The sequence below is a fragment of the Enhydra lutris genome, unplaced genomic scaffold, assembly GCF_002288905.1.
Source record: "Enhydra lutris kenyoni isolate GAN:26980312 unplaced genomic scaffold, ASM228890v2 scaffoldscaffold12, whole genome shotgun sequence".
Lineage (NCBI taxonomy): Eukaryota > Metazoa > Chordata > Mammalia > Carnivora > Mustelidae > Enhydra > Enhydra lutris.
Genome location: NW_019154096.1, coordinates 46,906,057 through 46,928,719, shown reverse-complemented (window position 1 = coordinate 46,928,719; position 22,663 = coordinate 46,906,057). Strand labels below are relative to the sequence as shown.

Below are 22,663 nucleotides of genomic sequence, written 5' to 3'. Positions count from 1 at the left end.
TGTTTACTGCTTCAGCCAGGGCTCTGGGGAAGAAATAATGCTATGGATAATTCAAGTAAAAGAAGTAAACTCATAGTTTACAGTAAACTGGTGCCACACCATTTCTTAATATTTAGGGAATAAAGTGGTTGCTGGGTTTCTCCACCTACCTATCGCCAGATGCTGCAGTGAGGGGTGATAATGCTTTGGGGTAAAGATCCTGCCCTCCAGGCATGTTCAGTCCAGGTTTAGAGAAAATTTTTTTTTTTTTTTTTTTTTTTTTTTTAAAGCCTGAAAGTGTAACGTAAGAACAAGGGCTTGGGGATCAGACTGGCCTAGGCTGGATTCTGTCTGTGTCTGTTGTTAATTTGCCATGTAACCTTGGGCAAGTCACTTAGCCTCTCTGAATCTCAACTTTCTTTACGTTAAAGTAGGGATGATAGTGGCACTTAAATCAGAAAGTTGTTGCAGGAGTTCAATGAGGTAAGGCATATAAAGTATTCAGCTCAGTGCCTACTATGCCTACTACTCAGTGCCTACCTTAATGGTGGCTGTTGTTACTATTATCATCATTATTACTGTTTTTGCAAAAACAATTCCAGGTGACATGTAGTCATGAGCTCAGTTGGGTGGCACACTGTGTATGAACATTCAAATTGTTTCCTCTAAATATCAGATCTATTGGAAAAGAATGATCTGGCTTGGCTCAAAGTCACGTTGGGATGACTTAATGCTTATTTTTAAATATCTTGGGGAAAAAAAAAAAAGGAAAAGGTGGTGTCCTAGTGAACCAGAGAGACTTTGAGAATAAGCAACTTATCAAGATATTTGAGAGTGTAGGGGGAGGTCCCCTCTCCTGAGATGGACTAAGGTCAGGCCAAGCTCAGAAACCATATGATTTCCCTGGAGCAAAAGGAAAAATGGGAAAAAGCCGGGGGGAGAGGAGCGGGGGAGGGGGTTTTGGTGGGGAGGGAAGGAGTGTTCTTAGAAATGAGAACAGTGCCAACTCTAAATGTTTAAACCCAAGAAAATCCTTGCCATCTAGGCTCCCTTTGCTTGAGGCTCCTGTTTGTCCCCTCCAAGACTGTGTCAGCAGCGCTAATGGTCCAGCGGTGTTCATGGACTGGGAGTTCACCCATTTTCTTCGCAAGCTCACTCCCAGCAGGCTCTGCGATGGCAGTTGGCCAAGGTCTTTCCCAGAAGTTCTCTAGAATCCCTGATACTGCTGGATGGAGACAGGAAATAAACCAGAACCTGGGCTCCTTTTATTTGGATTTGAAACAAAGAGTTTTAACAGGGGCGGGTGAGGAAATGAGCTGTGTCTGCAGGTCAATTTCATTTTTAAGTGTGAGATGACAAAATGAAATTTCTTGATTTTAAAAAATGAACAGGTTTCTTTGATCTGGAAGTGCTGTCTTTGCTCCATTAGACGACTGTTCACCAAAGCTGGGTCAAGGGTGACATTCTGAATGTAGGCTTTGTAGTCCAGCTTCTTTAGCATTTAAAAAAAACTTTGAATATTCTTGGTTAGTTGGATATCTCAAGGGAAAACCTTTTTTGTCTTAATAAGACAATTCAATTCAACTAAGCAAAGATATCTTTGGATACTCACTCCAGCTCCATGCTAGGGAAGACTCTAGGGAAAAAAAACAAAAAACCTGTCTTAAGGGAAGTCTTAAGGGAAGATAAGACCAACAAATACGTGGCCGAGAAATAACAGCAAGACAGCCACACCTGTTGCTATCACATACTTTAATATCCTAAACAGAACATTTGGCCCAGAATTTCTTTTTTTTCCCCTACCTTTCAATTGACTCTTTTAAACACTTTACCTTTCTATGTAAGGAGTCTGCTTCTTCTCATTTATACAAATCTTTACAAAATTTTTTAAAAAATTTGAACTTGTTGATCTTCTTTCTGAGTACAAAAGCAATACCTGCTTATGAAAATTAAACATTACAGAAATATAAAAACACAGAATGTGCAAATCTTCTGTAGTCCCATCCTCTGGAGATAACCACTGTTCATGATTACCAATACCCATTTTATTTTTATTTTTATTTTTTTTAAAGATTTTATTTATTTATTTGACAGACAGAGATCACAAGTAGGCAGAGAAGCAGGCAGAGAGAGAGGAGGAAGCAGGCTCCCTGCTGAGCAGAGAGCTCCATGCGGGGCTTGATCCCAGGACTCTGGGATCACGACCTGAGCCGAAGGCAGAGGCTTTAACCCACTGAGCCACCCAGGTGCCCACCAATACCCGTTTTAAAGATTACAAATCATCCACATGGTGGGTCCTGCATAGAAGAAATCTGAACTATTAATGATAGAACACAAAAGTGAAGATATTTAGGAAAATTTACCCCTGGAAATTGAAGCAAGCTAATTTGACCATAGAACCCAGGAACTGGATACCTGAGGGGCTTGTGTGTGTCGGTGTATGTATTTGGGGGCTTTGTTTTCTTTTTTTAATTTTTTAAAATATATTTTATTTATTTGACAGCATAAGTAGGCAGAGAGGCAGACAGAGAGAGAGGGGGAAGCAGGCTCCCTGCTGAGCAGAGAACCCAATGTGGGGCTCGATCCCAGGTCCCTGGGATAATGACCTGAGCTGAAGGCAGAGGCTTTAACCCACTGAGCCACCCAGGCTCCCCGAGGGCTTTGTTTTTTTTTTAGAGCAGTTTTAGGTTTCACGCAATATTGAGAGGAAGATAACAGATTTCAGATACACACCCTGTCCCCACACTACATAGCCTTCCCTGGCATCAGTGTCCCTTATCAGAATGATACATTTTTTTACAAAGGATGAACCTATGTTGACACATCATAGTCACCCAAAGTCCTAGTTTCCCTTAGAGTTCACTCTTGGTGGTGTTTATTTTAGGGTTTGGACAAGTGTATAATGACCTATATCCATGATTTGAATATCATACAGAGTATTTTCACTGCCCTAAAATTCGCTGTGCTTTGCATAGTCATCCTGCCACCCAATCTTTGGTGACCCCCGATCTCTTTCTTGTCCCCGTAGTTTTGCCTTTTCCAGAATGTCCTTGCGTTGGAACCCTATAGTATGCAGTCTTTTCAGATTGGCTTTGAGTTAGTAGTATGCATTTAAGATTTTCCCATTTCTTTTCATGATGAGGTAGCTCACTTTTAAGCACTGAATAATTTTCTATTGTCTGGATGTACCATAGTTTATTTATCCATTCACCTCCTGAAGGACATCTTGGTGGCTTTCAAGTTTGGCAGTTATGAGTAAAGCTCCTATAAACATCCATGTGTGGATTTTGTGTGGAGATAGTTTCCGCCTCTTTGGCTAAATACCAAGGAGCATGATTACTGGATCACATGGGAAGAGTATGCTTAGTTTTGTAAGAAGCTGCCAAATAGTCTTACAAAGTGGCTGTACCATTTTGCCTTCATACCAGCCATGTACGAGAGTTCCTATTGCTCTACAACCTCGCCAGCATTTGGCGTTGTCCGTCTTCCAGATTTTGGTCATCCTAATTGGTATATCTCATTGTTTTAATTTGTATTTCCATGATAACATAGGATTTTGGAGCATCTTTTTTCATATTCTTGTCTTCCACCTGTGTATCTTTGTCTTTGGTGAGTTGTCAGGTCTTTGGTCCACTTATTAATCAAGTTGTTTGTTTTCTTGTTGAGTTTTAAGAGTTCTTAGTATATTTTATATATATAAAGGATAACTGTCCTTTATCAGTTGTATCTTTTACAAATATTTTCTCCAGTCTTTGGCTTGTCTTCTCATTACCTTGACATTATCTTTTGCAGACCAGGAGCTTTTAATTTTAATGAAGTCCAGCTTATCGATTCTTTCTTTCAAGGACTGTGTCTTTGGTGTTGTATCTAAGGGGTTTGTTTTTAAGGAATGCTTTTTGTAGAGCTCGTATATCAGATGACAAAAATTACAGACCCTGGGCATTGGTGGTTTGACTGCACATGTGTGGTGTTAAAAATACCTCTTTCATTGACCCACCTCCAAGACTGTTCCCATGACAGAAGGGTGGGAATGACCCAGATGACAGACTTGACTTCCTGAAAACCTGTTACTTTGCCAACTTGATTCACCAGATACCTGTTAGCTTGACTGGAGTTTACATTCCTGTAGCCAGAATGAACTGTTTTTAAAATCTCACCTCTATTTTTGAAGAACCATCTGTTGAATTTGTGCATTAACAACAGGAATACAATAACTCATTCACAATTAGACATTGCCACTTCAAATTTATTTAATTCCATGAACACTAAAGTCACCATGCTTAAAGTTAAATTCAATCCAATTTATATTGAATTTAAATAAAATAAAATAAAATTCAGTTTAGAAAACATTTATTGACATCTGGGGCATAGAGAGGTGAGAAAGACATTGTTTGCCACCAAGGAGCTTGCATTTCATAGAAAGGTAAGATATAAGCATATAAACATGAGTAAGTATAGGTCAGAGCTGAATATAATAAATTCCTCAACAGAGGACTAACCAGACTGTTACATGGGACACAATATTTTTAGAGAAAGTACTTTTTCAGCTATCTATTTCAACTATGTATTCTTAGTGCCTAGCACTAGGTCATAATTGTTCAATAAATGCTCTATTGGTTGAATGAATTAAGTGAATGATTAATGGGCAGTGTATATTGTTTAAATGTTTCTTTTCAAGAAGGGCATTTTGGGGAACACTGGTGAACTGATGAAAGTGACTGATTCATTCATGGGTGTAGTAATAGGGAAGCGTGTTCCCAGGGATTGGAAATGCCAGACTGAGACATTTATTCTTGGATAGACCGTGGGGGTCCACGGAACACGTTGAAGAAGGGATGGAGTTGGTGAGAACTGAACTGGAAAATTACCAGTGTGCTAGAAAATTACTGGGAGACCCAATCCAGGATTGGGCCTCTGACATTGGTCTGCAAATTGATTCTATTAGGCCAATTTTTTCCCAAGTTATTTCAGAATACCAAAGTGGTCATAACAAAACAGCAGTTCTTAAATTTTAAACACAGTAAAAATCCTCAAGGGGGATCTTTAAATGTGCTGATTTCCATCACCTACCTCCAGAGAGTATGTCTTAGCTGGACTGAAGGGGACCTCCCCAATCTCTGTGGTTAATAGGAACTTCCAGGAGATCCTGATGAGAGCAGAATTTGGAGTTGACTTTAAGAAGCTCTGGAGTTGAGCATTTTACCTGGTTAACATTATCTTGCCCAGACTCAGTCAGTGCTCTTTGGGCAACATTTGCTAGACTGGATCACAGCTCAGTTGATCTAAGGCAGATGTTGCCAAGATTTCCCTGCAAGCCTGTGTTTGCATCACCATTGGGTTAGAGGCTCTTCCATGATACCTTTGCTCTGGTCTATGTATAGAACCATTCCAGAAAATTCTTAGTGCACATATAGTGCTGTTTACCCAAGAATCGGGGTGGAGGGTAATGAATTGCTTATGGTTGAATGCAGATATGAATTTATATAATCTCTCACATATTAGAAACCCAGAAAAGTTATTATTCAACATTACAGCCAAATCAGTATGTTATCTCCAAAATGTTTTCATGCTTAGAAACTTCCTCTCTCCCATTCTGCTTTGCACTTTTTGACTTACACTGATATGATACCAGCCCTTTGTTCTGATTTAGCAGTGACTTTTGCCTTAACCACTTAACAAAACTTTGTCATGAGAAGCAAAATTAATATCATAGGCAGAGGTTGGTATTCTAGGACTCAAGAAAAACAGAGTTGCAGTGACCAGGGGGAAAAGAAAAGGCATAAAATATGCCAGAAAGAACTCTTCATCAAGGAATGGAAGAAAACTAGATGGAATGCTGGCCCAATTCAAGCCTAGGTGGAAAGATGAGAGGCATAGAACAGTGTTGGTGCTGCTGGCTGGGGAGAGGTTATTACAGGCCACGAGGAAACCAGGTGGTGACTGGGCAAGTGTCTGTCTTCTTCAGCCACTCCTAGGACTTGCCTTCATGGGGAAGCTCTCACAGAATGAATGTGAGGGCAGGGAAAGGCTGGCCTGCAGTTCTGGTGACATCTGAGTGACTGATGGCTCATTCTTTTCTGCTACAGTAAGAGAGCACGGTATCCTGAAGGAGGGAGTTTCATCCCACCGGGGAAGGGCACAGTCGGGCATGCCAGAGGCACGCTTGACTGCATCCTAAGGTCCCCTAGGGGCTACCAACTCTTCAGCACTGGGTGAACAAACAGACAGCCATCACTGTCACCAGTGATGACATGCAGGGGCTGTTTTCAGGAATATCACTGTTGAGCTTCTAGAAAGAAGTCAACAGTACATCTCAGGAAATGTGAAGACTTATTTTGTTAAGTAGCTGGAGTTATGATGGAGAGCCATTGCTAAGTGTTAACTGAGGCATCACTTAGAACCACATGTGGAACACATAGAGGGTTACTGACTGTCAGAAAGGCGACAGGTCCATGTTGGCTGCAGTCAAAAGCTTGGTAGGGTTTGACCGACTGGCATGGTAATTGTTGGAGAGCTGGGATAGCATTCTTGTAAGGGAATTGTGAAGAACTTGTCATGGCCCAAATGACCCTTAAGAGCAGCAGAAAAGTAGAGCAGTAACTATAGGGGGCGCTATGGAGTCAAGGAAAGTTGTTTTGTTTTTGTTTCATTTTGTTGGTTTTTTGCGTTTTATTGTGGGCTTTATTTCAGCACATCTGAATGATCCAGCTAAGAAAGGAAAACTGATGAGCAGATACAGAGGGAGAAAATGCAGAAGCAAAATCTGTGAGTAGGGAGAGAAGATGAGATCTGTGCACCTACAGAAGGATTGAACCCAGGTTGAGAGCACAGACAGTTCAATGATTGTAGCAGGAGGGAAGGCAGACAATGGGTGCAGGTAGGAAGGTTGACTTGGAATTGGGAGGATGGCAATATTCTCTTCTGATTGCGTGTTTTCTCAATGAAATAAGAAGCAAGTTCATTAGCTGGCAATGAGAAGGATAGAGAGGGTATCAGAAGCGTTCAAGGTTTAAAAGACGAGGAAGCTCAGAAAGGTGAAGTGATTTGACTTTGTTGGCTAATTAATGGCCTTCTCAGACCAGGATCTGGGGAAACTTTGAATAGATGCCTTGGAAATACGGTAGATGGCCAGGGAGTCCTACAAGTCCACTTCAGGGTTGTGATCATGAAATGAAAGTGAGACAAGTCAGGAAGGTGAGTGTTCAGCCAAGTTCAGCTCCTGGATGAAGCGGTGGAGGGAGTGGAGGTGGAATGAACCAGGTGAGTACAATACGCCAGAGAAGGGAAGGAGTTGAGGGGTGAAGAGGAGCATGGCAGTGTGAGAGCACAGACTCTGGCACAGGTCAACAGAAAAGGATGTGAAAGGCAGTGGTGGGGGTGGGGAGGGGACAGGGAGGTAGTGTGGTTGATAGTTTGGGGGAGCCTAGTGTGGCTGCAGACTGTGGACTGGAGTAATAGATGGAACATGCTGGAAAGATATAGAAGATGGCTTCTGTAGGGAGTTGAATAATGTCCCCTCCAAATTCCTACACAGAACCTCAGACAGTGACCTTGTTTGGAATTGGGATCTTTGCAGATGTAATTAGCTAAGATGAAATCATACTGGATTAGGGCAGGCCCTAAATCTAGTGGCTGGTATCCTTATACAAAGAGATGATGATACACAGATATATAGGGGAGCAGGCCACGTGATGATGGAGGCAGAGATGGGAAGGATACAGCCGCAAGCCAAGGAAGCCAGGAGCCACCAGGTAGTAAGAGGCAAGAAGGTTTTTTCTCTAAAAGTAATATTACAGAATATCGCAGGCAGAGAAGGACATTCTAGGAGTCTAGAAAAACAGAGTGCTGTGACACCTTTCCCCCCACCCCCAAAAAGCATAAAATATTCCAGAAAGGTGGTGCTTGGGTGACTCAGTGGTTAAGCATCTGACTCTTGACTTCCAGTCAGGTCTTGATCTCAGGATCCACATTGGGGTCCTTCCTGGGTAGGGAGCCTACTAAAAAAAAAAATTCCAGAAAAGACTCTCCATCAAGGAATGAAAGAGGATCAGATGAGATGGTGGCCCTGAGGGAGCACAGCCCTGCCATCACCCTCCTTCCAGGGTTGGGAACTCTCAGAGAATAAATCTCGATTGTTGTAAGCCACGTGGTTGGTGGTTCTTTGTTGCAGTCAGAACTACAAGGAAGCAAACACAACCAGCAACTTTCTGTGTAGTCGGTGGCTTTCAACATAATGTCGCCCTCTGTGGTCATAAAGAGTCATCCTTGCAGATCCCCCTGGCTATGGCTTAGGTCCTGGGTCTCCACCACAGGGCATGAACACACAACCACCCGCCTCTGGGAGTGAGACAGCTTGCAGAGGGGTGTGTGCGTTAGGGTCTAGAGGGCCCACTCTCTCCTTGTGGACCACTTAGGGTGGCACCGTTGAACGCTGTGCAGCTTCCTGCCACATAAAGGATGATTTCCTGCCCAAATACCCTGCTGTGGCTGTACAAAGATGCTGGCAGTTGCCATGACTCAGGCTGGTTTCCTCTGACCCATCTCAGCCTCAAGTCTGAATAGCGGAAGGTATTTCCTAGAAGAAACTGGGTCTTTGGTGCCTGCAGTCTTTCTGGAGCATCCGTGAAGAGTTTCATGAGGACTTGTAGTCTGGCACCACAAAGGGGTACAATCTACCCTCCTTCTGCTTGCTGCCCTCCATAACTACTAACCCCAAATGGAACAGTCCGCAGTGGGGAGGAAAGCCTTGCTTTGGCCCCGGAGGAGTGAAGGGAGTTTCTTAGTTGTCGGGACCCTAGAGGCATCCAGACTAGCCCCTACTCAGTTCAGAACAGATTTGCAGCAGGGGAGCTCTTGACCTTCTGTGTTTCCCTGAGGCGGAGGTCAGAGGAGCACCCCGCAGGGTCCGGGTACTCTGTCGAGAGCTGTGCCACTGTAGTGCACACAGGGCTGAAGAACTCAAGAAGGCAGGGCCGTGTCCCCTCGTTTGTTCTGTATGCACCAAGCCCCTGGGTAGGATCATGTGTGGTGCTGTCCAGAGACCATCTGTTTCACCTGGAGCTTGAGGGAGTTGAAGAATTCACCCAGTCAAGGATGGGAAGAGGGATATTCTAAGACTCTGGCACCCTGAGATGGGTGGCAGGCAAGCCTTGCTTTTGAAGGCTCTTCAAGAATGGGGTAGATGAGACCCAGATTATCTTGCAGAGAGCAAAGGTAGCCCTTCCTGCCTTTGACCTCTCTGGGGTTTCCTGGTCTCCTGACAAAGATGCTGAAGAACCAGGTGGACAGCCCCTCCTTCCCCCACAGCCTGGTTTTAGACCCAGGCTGGAGCCTAGGGTGAGGTAGGGTGAAGATCTGGTCCTCATTTCAGCTTAGCTCCCAATAACCTAACAGGTCACCTGAGCTTTCTGGCCCTTGGTGATCTTGTCTGGACGCTGTGGTGAGGGGCATGTCTGACCAGGGGACCTCGGAGTGCCCTCTAGCCTAACACTCTGTGGGTCTATGACTCCAAAGTGTAGATGCAGAGGGCTTCAGGTCAGAGGAGCAGAGGCTGAGGAACAGTGTGGGAAGTCACACCTGGGGAATAGGATGTGGAAGAAGCCCATGAAGAACCCGAGAAGGTTTAGTCAGAGAGCCAGGCAGACATTGCAGGACTCAAAGAAGTTTGTGTGAGTGTCCAGTGCCTGAGGCTATGTTTGGTGGGGTGGAAAGACTCAGAAAAGGGCCCTGAGCTTAACAAGGAAAGTTCATAGTTGACTTTTACAGATAGAAGTGGCTGGGTAAGCTGAGTGTGAATGAGGGATGGCAAAGGGAGGGTTCACCCTGGGCAGAACTCTGAAGCAGTACATAGTGGGGAGTGGGGGGACTTTTACTTCCTTGTAGTTGCCCCTTTCTCACTCTGTGCTCCCCTCCCCCGTGCTGCCCACTGACTGCTCCAGTCCCCACCCCACCTCATGCCTGCTCTCTGGGAAGTGTTGTAGTAGTCTGTGCTCCCACCAAAACTGATCCCTTAACAAAAGTTAAAAAAAAAAAAGATTAATTTATTGGGTGTTTCTCTGTACAAGGCACCATACTGAAGGCTTGCATGTGGATTAATTTTATCTTTACAATAATGCCGAGGTAAATACTATTATTTTTCCCTTCTTACAAATGAGAAAACTGAAGCAGAAATTGAGAACTTAGACTCGCACAGCTTAAAAATGGGATTTGAACCTAGGCCACATGATTCCAGAGCCCAGGCTTTAAGAGCTGTGCTACACAGCAATCTGACTGAACTAACTCATACTACAGTGTGAGTGACAAATGTGTCTGCATGGGTTCGATCTCTTACATGATTTTGGATTGTAAAGGAGGAGTTTCAGAATCCAAAGGTAGGGAATGCAAATGCTGTTATTTTTTGGATGAGGTAGTTAGTCTTCTAGAATCTCTTCAATTATACTGTACAGATTATCAAGAGTTCACACTTTTTGTCTATTAAGCCAAGAAAAGCTGAAGTTGGTCAGTGAGTTTAAACGAGTTTGTGAATAAAAGAAAGGGGAGACATCGTAGGCAGAATTGAGTTGGTTTTTTGTTTTGTTTTGCTTTGTTTTTTTAAGGAGAAAAAAATCTGTGCCTATGTGAAGGTAGAGGGGAGACCCTGTGGGGAAGGATCTACTGGAGGTGCTCAAGAAGGCAGGGGGGATGCTTGGGGTGTTTCCAGAGAATCAGAAGGGAAGTAGGCTCTCCGGTATTGGGAGGGGCTTCCCTCTGTCAATCAGGAAACACCTCCCCCACCCCCCAAGGATGAAGGGAAGCTAGGAGGATAAACCAGGAGGAGACAGATGTGTGTGGAAGTGACAGACGAGGTGGGCAAAGGGAGAGCATGAGACCGTCTGGTCTACTTGGCAAGGAAACTGGAGATGCATTTCTCCTCTGCCACAGGGCGGAGAGGGCATTTGGGAACCAGGAGCTCAAGCAGAAAGGAGGCAGGTGTAGAAACCTCATGAGTAAATGAGAGAAAAGACCAGCCCTGGGGATGGTGGAGTGGAAGTCTCCTCTGCCAAGCTCCTCCGGGGTTTTCTGTCCTCTCCATCCTAACTGCAGAAAGGCCCCTTGACCTCAGCTTGGGTCCCCAGATCAGAACCAGGTGACTTCGGGTGGCATCTGACTGAGCCTTCTCCAATTGCTCTCCCCTTCGTCACTGGTGCTCTCTTGGTCACTTCGAATACAGCCTGAAGGAGCACGCTGGTGCACCACGAACACGTTTTCCTAAAGAAACCATATCAGAGTTGCAGCACATCCCAAGTCAGTGTCCCCAAGGAGCAGCTCCTTCACGGGCCACCTCAGGAGCACTAAAAACAGTCCAGGAAAGCGAAGTTCAGACATTTACAGGAGGAGGGCCTTCTCTGACAGGGTTCTTTGCTGGTGTTCTAGGAGATGAGGAGGAAGACGGAGGTGATGAAGACAGGTTGGACGGTACAGTCCGGGGCCCCGGGCCCAGGGGGACAGGTGGGATGGCATCGGAGGCCCACCTTGCCCGGAGGCTCACAAAAGGAAGGAAGAGCCGGCGGATACTGTCCAGCAAGCCTCAGGACTTCCAGGTGGGCACAGCCCGTGGACCCTCCATTTTGGTTTTACCACCATCTGGTCCAGCTTCTAGCAATTGCAGTGCTGCGGGGAAGGACCTTTGCTATGAGCCACAGCCCAGCTAGCAAAATGGGCATCGGGGAGTGAACCCAAGAAGAGCTGCCCCTCTCTTTTCTGCTTGTCAGGGGTAGATGGAGTCAAGCCAGATGAGGCTCTTCTGAGAAATAAAACTGTACCCCTCCTTCCCTACGATGGGAGGAAAGGACAGAAGCACAGTAGTGCGTCCTCATAGCTCTGGGCGCTTCCTTGACAGACAGTGGTGGAGTGCGTTAGTACATCCCAGGCTCAGGAAGACCAGGTGGGAGGCTGGGATCAGAGCAGCTCCTCCCCCTATCCACACCCCACAGCCCACCCCTGCTCTCCTCTGACCCTTCCCTGACCAGCTCTGGACTGTTTCAACCCCACGATCGTGCTTGCTTTCTCCAACCCAACCCCTGCTTCACCTTGGGGATGAGCAGGGCGGGCCACCTCCAGTCGCTGAAACCCGGCCAGGGCAGGGGTGCAGGCAGTCCCTGTGCCCCTGCCCTGGCCGGGTTTCAGCGATCCTTACAGGCAGAGGGGCTGACCCGTCGCTGGGAAAGGATCAGTAATGACCCCCTCTCCTGTGCTTGCAGATCCGTGTCCGAGTGATCGAGGGCCGCCAGTTAAGTGGCAACAACATCAGGCCTGTGGTCAAGGTCCATGTCTGTGGCCAGACACACCGAACGAGGATCAAGAAAGGGAACAACCCATTTTATGATGAGGTAAATGGGCATCATACAGTTTCCTGCTCAGGGGGTCTGTTCTATTTGTATGCACCTTCCTGTCTTCCACCCTCCTCTCCCCTGTCCCACGTGCGAGGGGAACTCGAGTGCCAACGTCTGGTAAAGACAAGGCAAAGTCCCAGCGTTCAACATCTTAAGAACCACTGAGTCTTAAAATCACGCAGCCTGGTTCTCAGAGTTGCCAGGGTCTTTCTGGTGTTTTTACAACAATCCCCTCATGTTGCCTGTCCCGATGGGTCCTTGCACCCCTAATGATGGGGCACGTGAGGTCCCCCACTTCTGTCTTTGCTCCTTCTGATCAGCAGGATGTCTCTGAGGGATGCCTAAGTCATTTCTGTGGTTGCTTTGCTACTTTTAAAAAAAGCACAGCCAGCATATTTTCACAATTAAGACCAGTTGATGCTGGACCCTCATGAAAGGAAAAAAAAAAATACCAAGGTTCAGTCACAGCTCTAAAGAGATGTTACAGTTTTCACAGGGACAACAGTGGCTGGCTCTTTAAAGGTGTCAAAACCTACCTGACTATAAAAATAATATATGTAAAAGGAAAGCAACTGGGAGCCAAAAAGGGTTTTCTTTTCCCTCCCACGCTGAGAATGCAGTCCTTCCGCTGACCTTTTCTCCAACACTCCTCAAAAGCGCTGAATACCTTGGTAGTCATTCAGGTACCACAGGACCCCACCATCAGGGCTGTGAGGAGAAATGAGGTTTGGGGAGGTTTCCAAGCCCAGCCTTGCTCTGCTGAGGAGACGCATTTCTGAGATTCCTCAGGCGTGAATCCCATGTCCTGTTCTCTGAGCCCAGGTCTTCCCTACCATGGTTTCCTGTCACCATTCCTCTGAGTTCCCAGCCCCGGCTCCAGCTTTTCATTCTTTTTCCTATTTTTGTGCATCAGAAGAACAGGTTTCTTCTTTCTGGTGTCCCAGTTTCTCCCCCTTTGTTCACCCTGGCCTAGCTTCACAGAAGGCCCTTCTGTGAAGGCCCTTCTGTAAAGGGCCTTCTTCTCACTTCTCCTCCTTGGATGAGCTGCAGACAACAGCACGTCGCTAGGTCATGTCAAAGCAGACCTGGGACATGGGTGTGCACTGGGAGTGGGGAGGGCACTTGCAGTGGATTTTGGGAGAGCCTGAGGAGGGGTTCGCTGGGGAGGAGAAGACGAGACTGCAGGGAGGACAAGCTCCTGGGCGATTTGACACCTAAGGTGTGATGCATTTATCACATGGGAGGAATATTTACTCAGCTACATTCTGAGGAGCTTGGGGAGAATCTCCACCTCTGAATTTTCCCATCATAATGAATTTTTTTTTGAGATTAGATCTCTGGGCAAAAGGGAAGAATCAAATACCTGAGACTCTAAGCAGATCAATTCAGGAATCAATAAAAGAATTTACTAAAAAAAAAAAAAAAATTCCGAGTTTACTACATCTTCTTAACCAAGTGATTGAACTTGTTAGCATCAGTGACAGGACAAACTGATGTGTGTGTCCTGATGTGATATAACAGAAGAATCAATATCCTCTGTGTCATTTCTTATCACATGGCCAGTTTGAATCTAATGGTGAGGAAATACTCAACGCAAATCAAAATTGTAGGGTATTCCAGAAGACAACAGGTCTTGATAGGAGAAAATGAATAAATAATAAAAATAGGCAGGAGCACAGCTCTGTATAAAAGGAAACTAAAGGGGCACCTGGGTGGCTCAGTGGGTTAAGCCTCTGCCTTCGGCTCAGGTCATGATCCCAGGGTCCTGGGATCAAGCCCCGCATCGGGCTCTCTGCTCAGCAGCGAGCCTGCTTCCCTTCCATTCTCTCTCTGCCTGCCTCTCTGCCTACTTGTGATCTCTGTCTGTCAAATAAATAAATAAAATATTTTAAAAAAAAAAAAAGGAAACTAAAGCTGGGGTGCATGGGTGGCGCAGTAGGTTAGGTGTCCAACTCTTGGTTTCAGCTCAGGTCATGATCTCAGGGTCCTGAAACGGAGCCCTGTGACTGTGGGCTCTGCGCACAGCGGGGAGTTGGCTTGGGATCTTTGTCCCCTTCCATCTCCCCCACCGCCCTGCTGTCACTCTCTTTCTCCCTCTAAAATTAAAAAAAGAAGGACACTAAAGAGACACAACAACCAAATGTAGTAAGATCTTTGAGCGGATCCTAGGTGTTTTTAAAAAAGCTAAAAAAATTTTTTCAGGACAATCGTAAGGAATTCAACTGAACTTTCCAGGCATGCAAGAACCAAGCCCCCGTTTTAGTGAGACTTGAAGCATGAAATAAACTTAGGTTTTTAAGTGGGTTAGCTAGCGTATTTCTGGCCACAAATGAACAGTTCTATTTCATTACACAAACACTATAGTTGTTACATAACTGTTTTTCCTTTTTCCAACATGCAAAGGTGAGTTTGCCAGGAAGCTCAAAGCAGCTTAAGCTTTGGGGCCTTTTTGAGGGCCCTGCAATGTGTTTTTATGATCAAACCTCCTTTTGGGGTTGTGTTTTGTCTTTTTTTAGGAGGGTTCCCACACTGTAGCGTTAGATCACGCTAAACCTGAGCCCACCCCGGCTAACATTCAATTATTCTTCTCCCCCGCTTTGACAGTTATTTTTCTACAACGTCCACATGACCCCTTCTGAACTGATGGATGAGATCATCAGCATTCGGGTAAGGGGGCTGTGGGGTGGAAAGGGTGTGCTCTCTAACCACCAGCTAAAGCCAGTAACCTTCTCATGGCTCTTCTTCCTTCCAGGTTTATAATTCCCACTCCCTGCGGGCCGATTGTCTGATGGGGGAATTTAAGGTGGGTGCCAGTTGTCTGTTTCGTTCACCTTAGATGGGCACTTTCATAATGAGGAGTCAGGTTCCTGGCCAACTATTAGCCTGTCCAACCTTGATGACATCCCAAAGCTACATGTAAGGGGTTCACATCATGGTCTTTGCTGAGGATGCAGTGCCAGAAGGACGTGAATGCCCCAGGGGCCAGAAACCAGTTGAGTGTCCTCTGGCCTGCATCTAGTCAGCTTCTAAAGTACACTACTTACTGGGCCTTAAAGCGAATGCCTGGAAGCTGCCACATCAGGGCGCTTGCAGTGTTCCAGCTGTGGATGGAAGCCAGTGCCCTGCGACAGTGGCAAGAAGCCCGTCCCCCAGCTCCACTTACCAACAGCCCCCCTCCCCTATCTACAAAGCCAATTATTGTAAATCTGCACTAGGAAAATCAAGTCAAAACAGGAAAGAGAATCAGGGTGCTTTTCCAAGTAACTCACGTTGGAATCAAAGACAAACTCTTGGTAGGTGCTTCCCAGCAATTCTACGTGGAATGGGCTGCCTCTCAAAGGAAGGGGTTCCCAGTCACTAGAAGTCCTAGAGAAGGATCTGGATCAGGCACACGTGTGTTCATATCCTGTCTGCCTCCACCTAGACACATACCTGCTGATCCTTAGTTTCCTCTTCAAAATGGAGTCATTGTGAAGACGAAGTGGGATAGAGTATATAAAATATCTGGTACAGGGCTTGGCACATCGAATTGTCCATTCGATGGTTTTATTAACACTAGCATTAGCTGGAGGAGAAGGAAGAGGAATATGGGATAGGAAATTGGGCCACGTGAATTCTCATAGGGTGACCAAAGTCCAAGTTTGCCCAGGACTAAGGGATTTCACAGATTCTGAGGCTTTCTGTTCTCAGGGGAAAGTTCCAAACAAACAGGGACACACTGGTCATCCTACTTCCGTGGTCCCTCCCAGCTCTAAGACTAGTTAGTTCATTCATTCAAAATGATTGATTGAGGGGCTTCTGTGTGCCACACGTCAGGCAGGGCATTGGGGATACAGAGAAGGTAAGATGGAAGTGTTGTTCTCAAAGAAATTGAAGTGTTGTCAAGTGTCTTATATTTAAATGGAATGATGGTTTTCTTTGAAGTGACTACACTGATTTTAAAATCTATTTGAGCTATTTTAAATAATCTTTTCCCAGATCGATGTTGGATTCATCTATGACGAACCCGGTAAGTAATGTTCTTTCTCCCCATGAACTTGAAGAATCTGGGAATCAAGAAAATCTGATGGAATCCAAAAAGGAATAAAATTTTTTTCCTTGATTGAGGAGGCGGAAGGATACTTAGCAGGAATGAATAATAGTAGGTTAATATGGATATCTTTTTTTAATCTAATGGTAATTATCGTAACGTTCACAAGTAGGTAACTTCTCTGTTTTGTGTTGATATTTTGACCTTACCAAAATAAAATTAATAAGTCTAATGAGTAGAGCTTAGAGAGCCTTGTTTGAGTGACCACAGGGCAGGATTAGGGTGGCAGGGTGGGCGGGGGGGGGGTTAGTGCAAAGCAGAGGACACTGATATAGAGACTCATCTGGCAAGCTTGGTGTCATTATGATGCTTCAGAGGAAATGATTGTTTATCTTACAGCAGAGGAAATCACAGACCTGTCAGCTTATCTTCAGAGTGTCCCTGTCCTTTTAATCCTTATTTTAGGTCATGCTGTCATGAGAAAATGGCTTCTTCTCAATGACCCGGAAGATTCCAGCTCGGGTGCTAAAGGTTACATGAAAGTCAGCATGTTCGTCCTGGGAACCGGAGATGAGCCTCCTGTGAGCCCCTGTGTTCTTGACTTTGTACATTTTCTCCCTAAGAAAGGGGACCAAGAGTTATTAATATGCAAGTGGGCGTCAGTAGTTGTGAAAAGCGACACAGCTTCCTATCAATAACTCCAACCTTCCAGCTTCTCCTACTTTTTGGAAGCTGTTGTTTTCTTCATGACAGAGCTATTGTAGCTCACTTGGACTCCTTCCTGGTGTCCATGAGTGCGTTTTTCATTCAGTAAAGACATATGTGTTTTCAAGACTCCTTTGCATCCTTTCACCTACAGAGTGTGCCTCACTTGCAGAATCAGGCATTGCTACCAAGAGGGACAGTCGGCCTTCTAGGAGGCTGGACAGCAAACTGGGAGAATAGGAAGTGCCCAGGAGAAATGGGAAAAACTCTAGGAACTAGCTTTGTCCTATTTAGTGTTTATAATATTATAAAAGGTCACGTTATTTTCTTGTGGTGTATCAATTGAAGAAACTTAGGAGCTTAGATTTTGCAGACCAATTTCAAGGTCACATCGATGGCTGAACTCTTAAGCCTGAAGCACAGGAAATCCTAATGGAAACAATTCCAGTCGATTTCATTTTATAAGCAACAGTTTGCTGCTTTTCTCTGTGTCTCATTTGTAATCGTGTCTCCCCAACAGAGCGAGAAGCGAGAGCGTGATAATGACAGCGACGACGTGGAGAGTAATTTGTTACTCCCTGCTGGCGTCGCCCTCCGGTGGGTGACCTTCTTGCTTAAAATCTACCGAGCAGAGGACATCCCCCAGAGTACGTATGGACTTCACCCTCCCCCCCGATGACCAGTTATCTGCATGACCACATGTGTCAACGTCATAGTCCGAATAGTGATGTGTGCTGCCTGTCATACGTTTTTCTTTTCGAAGGCCTTCATGGACTTCTCTTCTTTCATTCTGGCCCTGTGGAAGCTTCCTGGCCAGGTTAATGGGGCAGCCAGCTGGTCACTGATCCACATTCCTTATTAAGCCTTTGGCCCATCTTTCTCTGTCTCTTCCCTCTTCAGTGTTGTACATCTCCTTATTCTGGAGGACACTGAAGAGAGGCTAGCAGGCAGCGCTTCCAACTTCTTTCATCCCAAGGGAAAATAGGAAATTTGGGGAACAACGAGTGTTTGTGTTTGTTATTGAATTCTTAAAAATGGGTGAGCCAAGGGTCATTGAGTGCCAATAACTAGTCCTCTGTCAATATTCTGTTATGAGGTACAGATAACAAGATAATTGGATGCATTTAAGAGAATTAGTTACAGTGGTTTTACTCAGAGACTGGTCCCGACGCTGCTGTGTCATTGCTAGGGACCCAGAGTCCTTCTGTCCTGCCAGCCTATCTGCTTCCTGCTGGGCCCCAGGACATGGGCCCCCTCCCCCAGGCCCCAGGAGGCAGCACTCGGTCTAGGGGCCGTGGATCTCTTCAGGATTTGCCCCTTTCCCTGGGAACCCGCTCCCTCTCTTGTTTAACACCCTATAACGCTTCCCTCATCTCTCCTCAGGAATATCTTGAATGAAGTAAATACATTAAATCTCACATTATACAACCTGTTTGTTAATTCCAGCTCACTTCTGAGTTTGTTAAAACAGAGATATGCTGTTTATAGTTGCTTAAATGCATTATTTCTGGTTATGTTATTTGTGATGATGCCAGAGTTCCTTGAATGTCTCTGAAAAACTCAGACTAGGCTTACTGCATTTTGACCTAAAGTGCCTTTTCCGAGTTGAAACCAGGCTGAGTTTTTGAATCGCCTCTTACCCTATCTGGATGGACTGTTTTTATTCTAGTTTTTCCCTCAACAAGTGACTGATTTTTCAATACAATAATTTACTGGTTTATTTTTCAAGAAGCTCCTGGGTTTTTTTGTTTTGTTTTATTTTGTTTCTGCTTTGTGGGGAGAACACATTTCTTTCTCAGCTCAGAGGACAAGATTTCCACAGGACAATGCTCTTAGCTCTTGCCACTTGCCACTTTTGAGAACGATTCTTGTTGCAACTGTCTTCATGTACAGGAGGAAAACGTTAATTTTGCTGAGTGATTTCTATCCTTTTAAGAAAATCGAATTTAATTTCTGCTGTGTGACACGTTGCTTTCTAGTGGATGATGCCTTCTCACAGACGGTAAAGGAAATATTTGGAGGCAATGCAGATAAAAAAAACCTAGTGGACCCTTTTGTAGAAGTTTCCTTTGCTGGAAAAAAGGTTTGTATGTGATCGAAACGCAGACCCCTCTAGGAATAAATATTTAAACCACCATGCTTTCCTTGGAGTGAATTCCTGTTTACTCTTCATTAAAGTAGCCCCCTGATGATTTGGGAAGTCTGCACAAACGTAGATTATCTGAGTCGGAACATGCAGACTTCTCCGCGGGTTTATTTTGGAGTGGGAAGTATACAGGACTCCAGTGAGAACATTTGATCTTTGGCAAGAAAGAACACGAAAACGATCACTGAATTATTTGGATTATTTGTCAGGTCCAAGCGTTGTCTTAATCTAAGGCGAGCTCTCTGTCTGGCAACAATGATCCCTAGTAAATAATTGGAGGATATGGCCCTCCACTGCCCACCGCCCACTCCCTTCAGGTTTCTCACTTCTGGGGTCCCAGTGAGCTGCTGAAACCAGACAGCAGGCAAGGGAGCCCCATCTCTGTCCCCTGGGAAGTGCCAGGGGACTCTTGGTGCAGGCACTTCTGTAAACCCCACTCTTACCTACAAAGATGCTCAAAGATGGGAGAGCGGGCTTCTGTAGTAGAAGAGTACCGCATCATGGACAGCTATAGGTGAAGAGGTAGCATCTTCCATATAGTTGAACCATTTAGTTTCGAAAGCGAGGTTTCATTTCCTAGGGGAGTCGGTGGTGGGGGAGGAGTGGAGAAGCCCTCAGTTCTGGAGGGAGATTTAAATTCAGACTTTAGCCCTCTCCAGAGGCAGTTAAGGCAAATTCCTCAGCCTCTCAATGTCAATTTCCTGAACTATAAATCAGGATAGTGATACTCTCATTGGATTGTGATAGGGGTTAATTAATTAGAGAAGTAATTATTGGGAGCTTACTAAATACCAATACTGCCCCATAGGCTGGGGTTAGAGAAGTCAACAAGATAGTCATTGCTTTCCTGGGGCTTCCTGTGTAGTAGAAGGGACAGCAGTTAACAAGCAGACAAGGGGTTTAATGATTTCAGATGATGCTCAGTCCTACGCAGAAAACAGAGCGGGGGTCAAGGCGTGATTGCTACAAAGGGTTGGAGGGGTGGGTTTTCACTAGGTTGTCAGCTGGGACACCTTTGAGGAAGGGACATTGGAGCAGAGGCCTGGATGATGTGAGGTCTGGGGGAGGGAGGCGGGGAGGGAGAGAAGGGCAAAATGGAAAGGCCCCAAGGAGAAGACACATTTGGAGTGATAGTGCGGCTGTAGGGCAACAAGCCAGGGGAATCAAAGAGATGAAGTCAGATTCAGGGTGGGGGGAGATGGGCAGGCAGGGTTTTATCAGCCAGAGTAGGGTCTGGACTTTAGTCTGAGCATGCTTGGAGAGCTCACGGAGACTGCTACACGGGGAGTGCCATGAACGCAAGGAGGCTGGAGAGGACGCCTGCGTCAGACAGGAGCCAAGGGCAGGTGTCAGCTAGGACGGGGTGGGGAGGATCAGCCTCTGCAGGAAGTTGGGGTGTCAGGATTTAATAGCAGATTGGGTGCCATTACTAGCAGATGCGAGGGGGAGAGAGATGTGGCTGACTGGTCTTGGCAGGAGATAGTTTGGGGAACAGGGCTGGTGGGCAGGATCAAAAGACCCATGTGCACACGCTAACGAAGAAGTGCTTCTTAGTCTTTAATAAGTGCTCAAGAGGGGCACCTGGGGGTTACTCAGTTGTTGAGCCTCTCTGCCTTCGGCTCAGGTCATGATCCCAGGTTCTTAGGATCGAGCCCCGTATCAGGCTCCCTGCTCAGCAGGAAGCCTGCTTCTCCCTCTCCCCCTGCTTGTGTTCCCTTTCTTGCTGTGTCTCTGTCAAATAAAAGTAAAAAAAAAAAAAAAGTGCTCAAGAAACATTAACTCTTTCATCGTTTTTGCTAATCCAAAGTTAGAAACCTGGCAATTGATAACTAACTTTTAGTGCACAGAAGGAGCGAAGATTAACACTAAAGCCATGTTCTACTTACCAAATAGTTGGAAGTGAATTAAGCTTCAACCAGGCTACTAAGTATGTAGCTGGGAAGTAAACTGTTCGAGTCCTAATCTAGGACGCTTATGTTGTGACTCTATGGAAATTAGACTCGTGACTACCTCCTATTCTGTTCTGATGATTTTACAGGTTTGCACAAATATAATTGAGAAAAATGCAAACCCCGAGTGGAATCAAGTCGTTAATCTTCAGATCAAGGTTTGACTTTTTTTTTCCTTTCAGAAAAAGTAAGACTACATACTTTAATAGTTACTGAATAAGCTGAGAAATAACTGCTTTGTTCTGTTTCTTTTTAACAGTTTCCTTCAGTGTGTGAAAAAATAAAACTAACGATATATGACTGGTGAGTTAAAAAAATAAACTTGTGTCTAACTCAAAATTAAAGAATTGATTGTTTAGATGTTGAGGAGTATTACTCTAGGTAGACTGACTCTTACTTTTCAGTCTGTTTCTTTTTCTTCCAGACGGAGGTGATAAATTGCTCCTGGAATTGGGTGTTTTTCTTTAAAAAAAAAAATAATAATAATGGTACTGTTGCAGAAAACCTTTGTGTATCTTGGTTCAATTGCTCATAAACAAAAGAGAAAATGATCTGAAAATGCCCCAAGATAAGAAATCGAGGATTTAAATAGCATTTTAGGCTGTCCAAAACAGACTTCAGAAATGGAGCAAACCATTTCCTGAGAAGAATCACCAGAACATTCCATCAGCTATTCTGTTATGTTTAGAAAGGAAAATAGACAAAGCTACCTATTTGATTGGATGCAAAGAACATTCATTGAAACTTTCGGATGGAATTCTAACTAGACCATCCTCCTAGTGAGGACGACCATAGTAAGGACATCCTTGTGTAACGTTCTAGTTGGAGGAGACATTCAGTCATCAGTCCTTACCTCCTTGAGAGTGGAAATGGCAAATGCCATCCTCCTGTTTATCACCAGCATTTCTTCTGGCTTTGGCTTCCATTTTTGGAGCACTACTCAGTGCTGTGCCACGTGCTTTAACTGCAGGATCCCACTTAGTATCACTATGGGTTGGAGACTACTATTTGTTCATTTTACAGATGAAGATATCAAGGCCCCGAGAGGTCAGGTGACTCACTCAGTCACCCAAGATGGTTAGAGACAGAGTTGGGCCTCCATCCAGTCTGCGTGTCTCCAGGGTTTTTCCTTTAGCAAGACCTATCTGGCTCTTGTGTTAGCACCCTCTTGGTACTATGGCAATGGGGCACTTTGGGAGGAGGGCAGGAAGTCTCATTTTATTAGCATCACCATTTATTGAGGGTCATGGAGGGGTTTTGAGGGCAAAAAAAAAACCCTTCTGGTGAGCATTAGCTTGATCTAAGCACTTGAGACTCTCAGGCAACATTCAGAAGGTGCTCCATGGACCTTAGGAGTGCTCAGGAAAGTGTGTGTGGGCCTGTCTAGTTGAGGTGACAACTCTCTGGCTTAGCTTTGCAAAGAGTTGATTGTGGATGGAGCCATCCCAGACTTGCTTGTGGTCACTACACATGTGGTCACCTT

At 45.2% G+C, this 22,663-nt stretch overlaps 1 protein-coding gene across 2 annotated transcripts in view; it reads left to right on the top strand.

Moving 5' to 3' along the window:
- Positions 1-22,663, top strand: part of LOC111145054 (myoferlin) — a 166,002-nt gene that overhangs the window by 61,045 nt on the left and 82,294 nt on the right. For both annotated transcript variants that reach the window (XM_022499667.1, XM_022499666.1), the window contains exons 6-15: positions 11,392-11,558; positions 12,219-12,347; positions 14,955-15,017; positions 15,103-15,153; positions 16,329-16,359; positions 16,846-16,961; positions 17,606-17,732; positions 19,065-19,168; positions 21,270-21,338; positions 21,440-21,483. In XM_022499667.1, the coding sequence (XP_022355375.1) occupies positions 11,392-11,558; positions 12,219-12,347; positions 14,955-15,017; positions 15,103-15,153; positions 16,329-16,359; positions 16,846-16,961; positions 17,606-17,732; positions 19,065-19,168; positions 21,270-21,338; positions 21,440-21,483 (901 nt within the window). The remainder of the gene's footprint in view (positions 1-11,391; positions 11,559-12,218; positions 12,348-14,954; positions 15,018-15,102; positions 15,154-16,328; positions 16,360-16,845; positions 16,962-17,605; positions 17,733-19,064; positions 19,169-21,269; positions 21,339-21,439; positions 21,484-22,663) is intronic.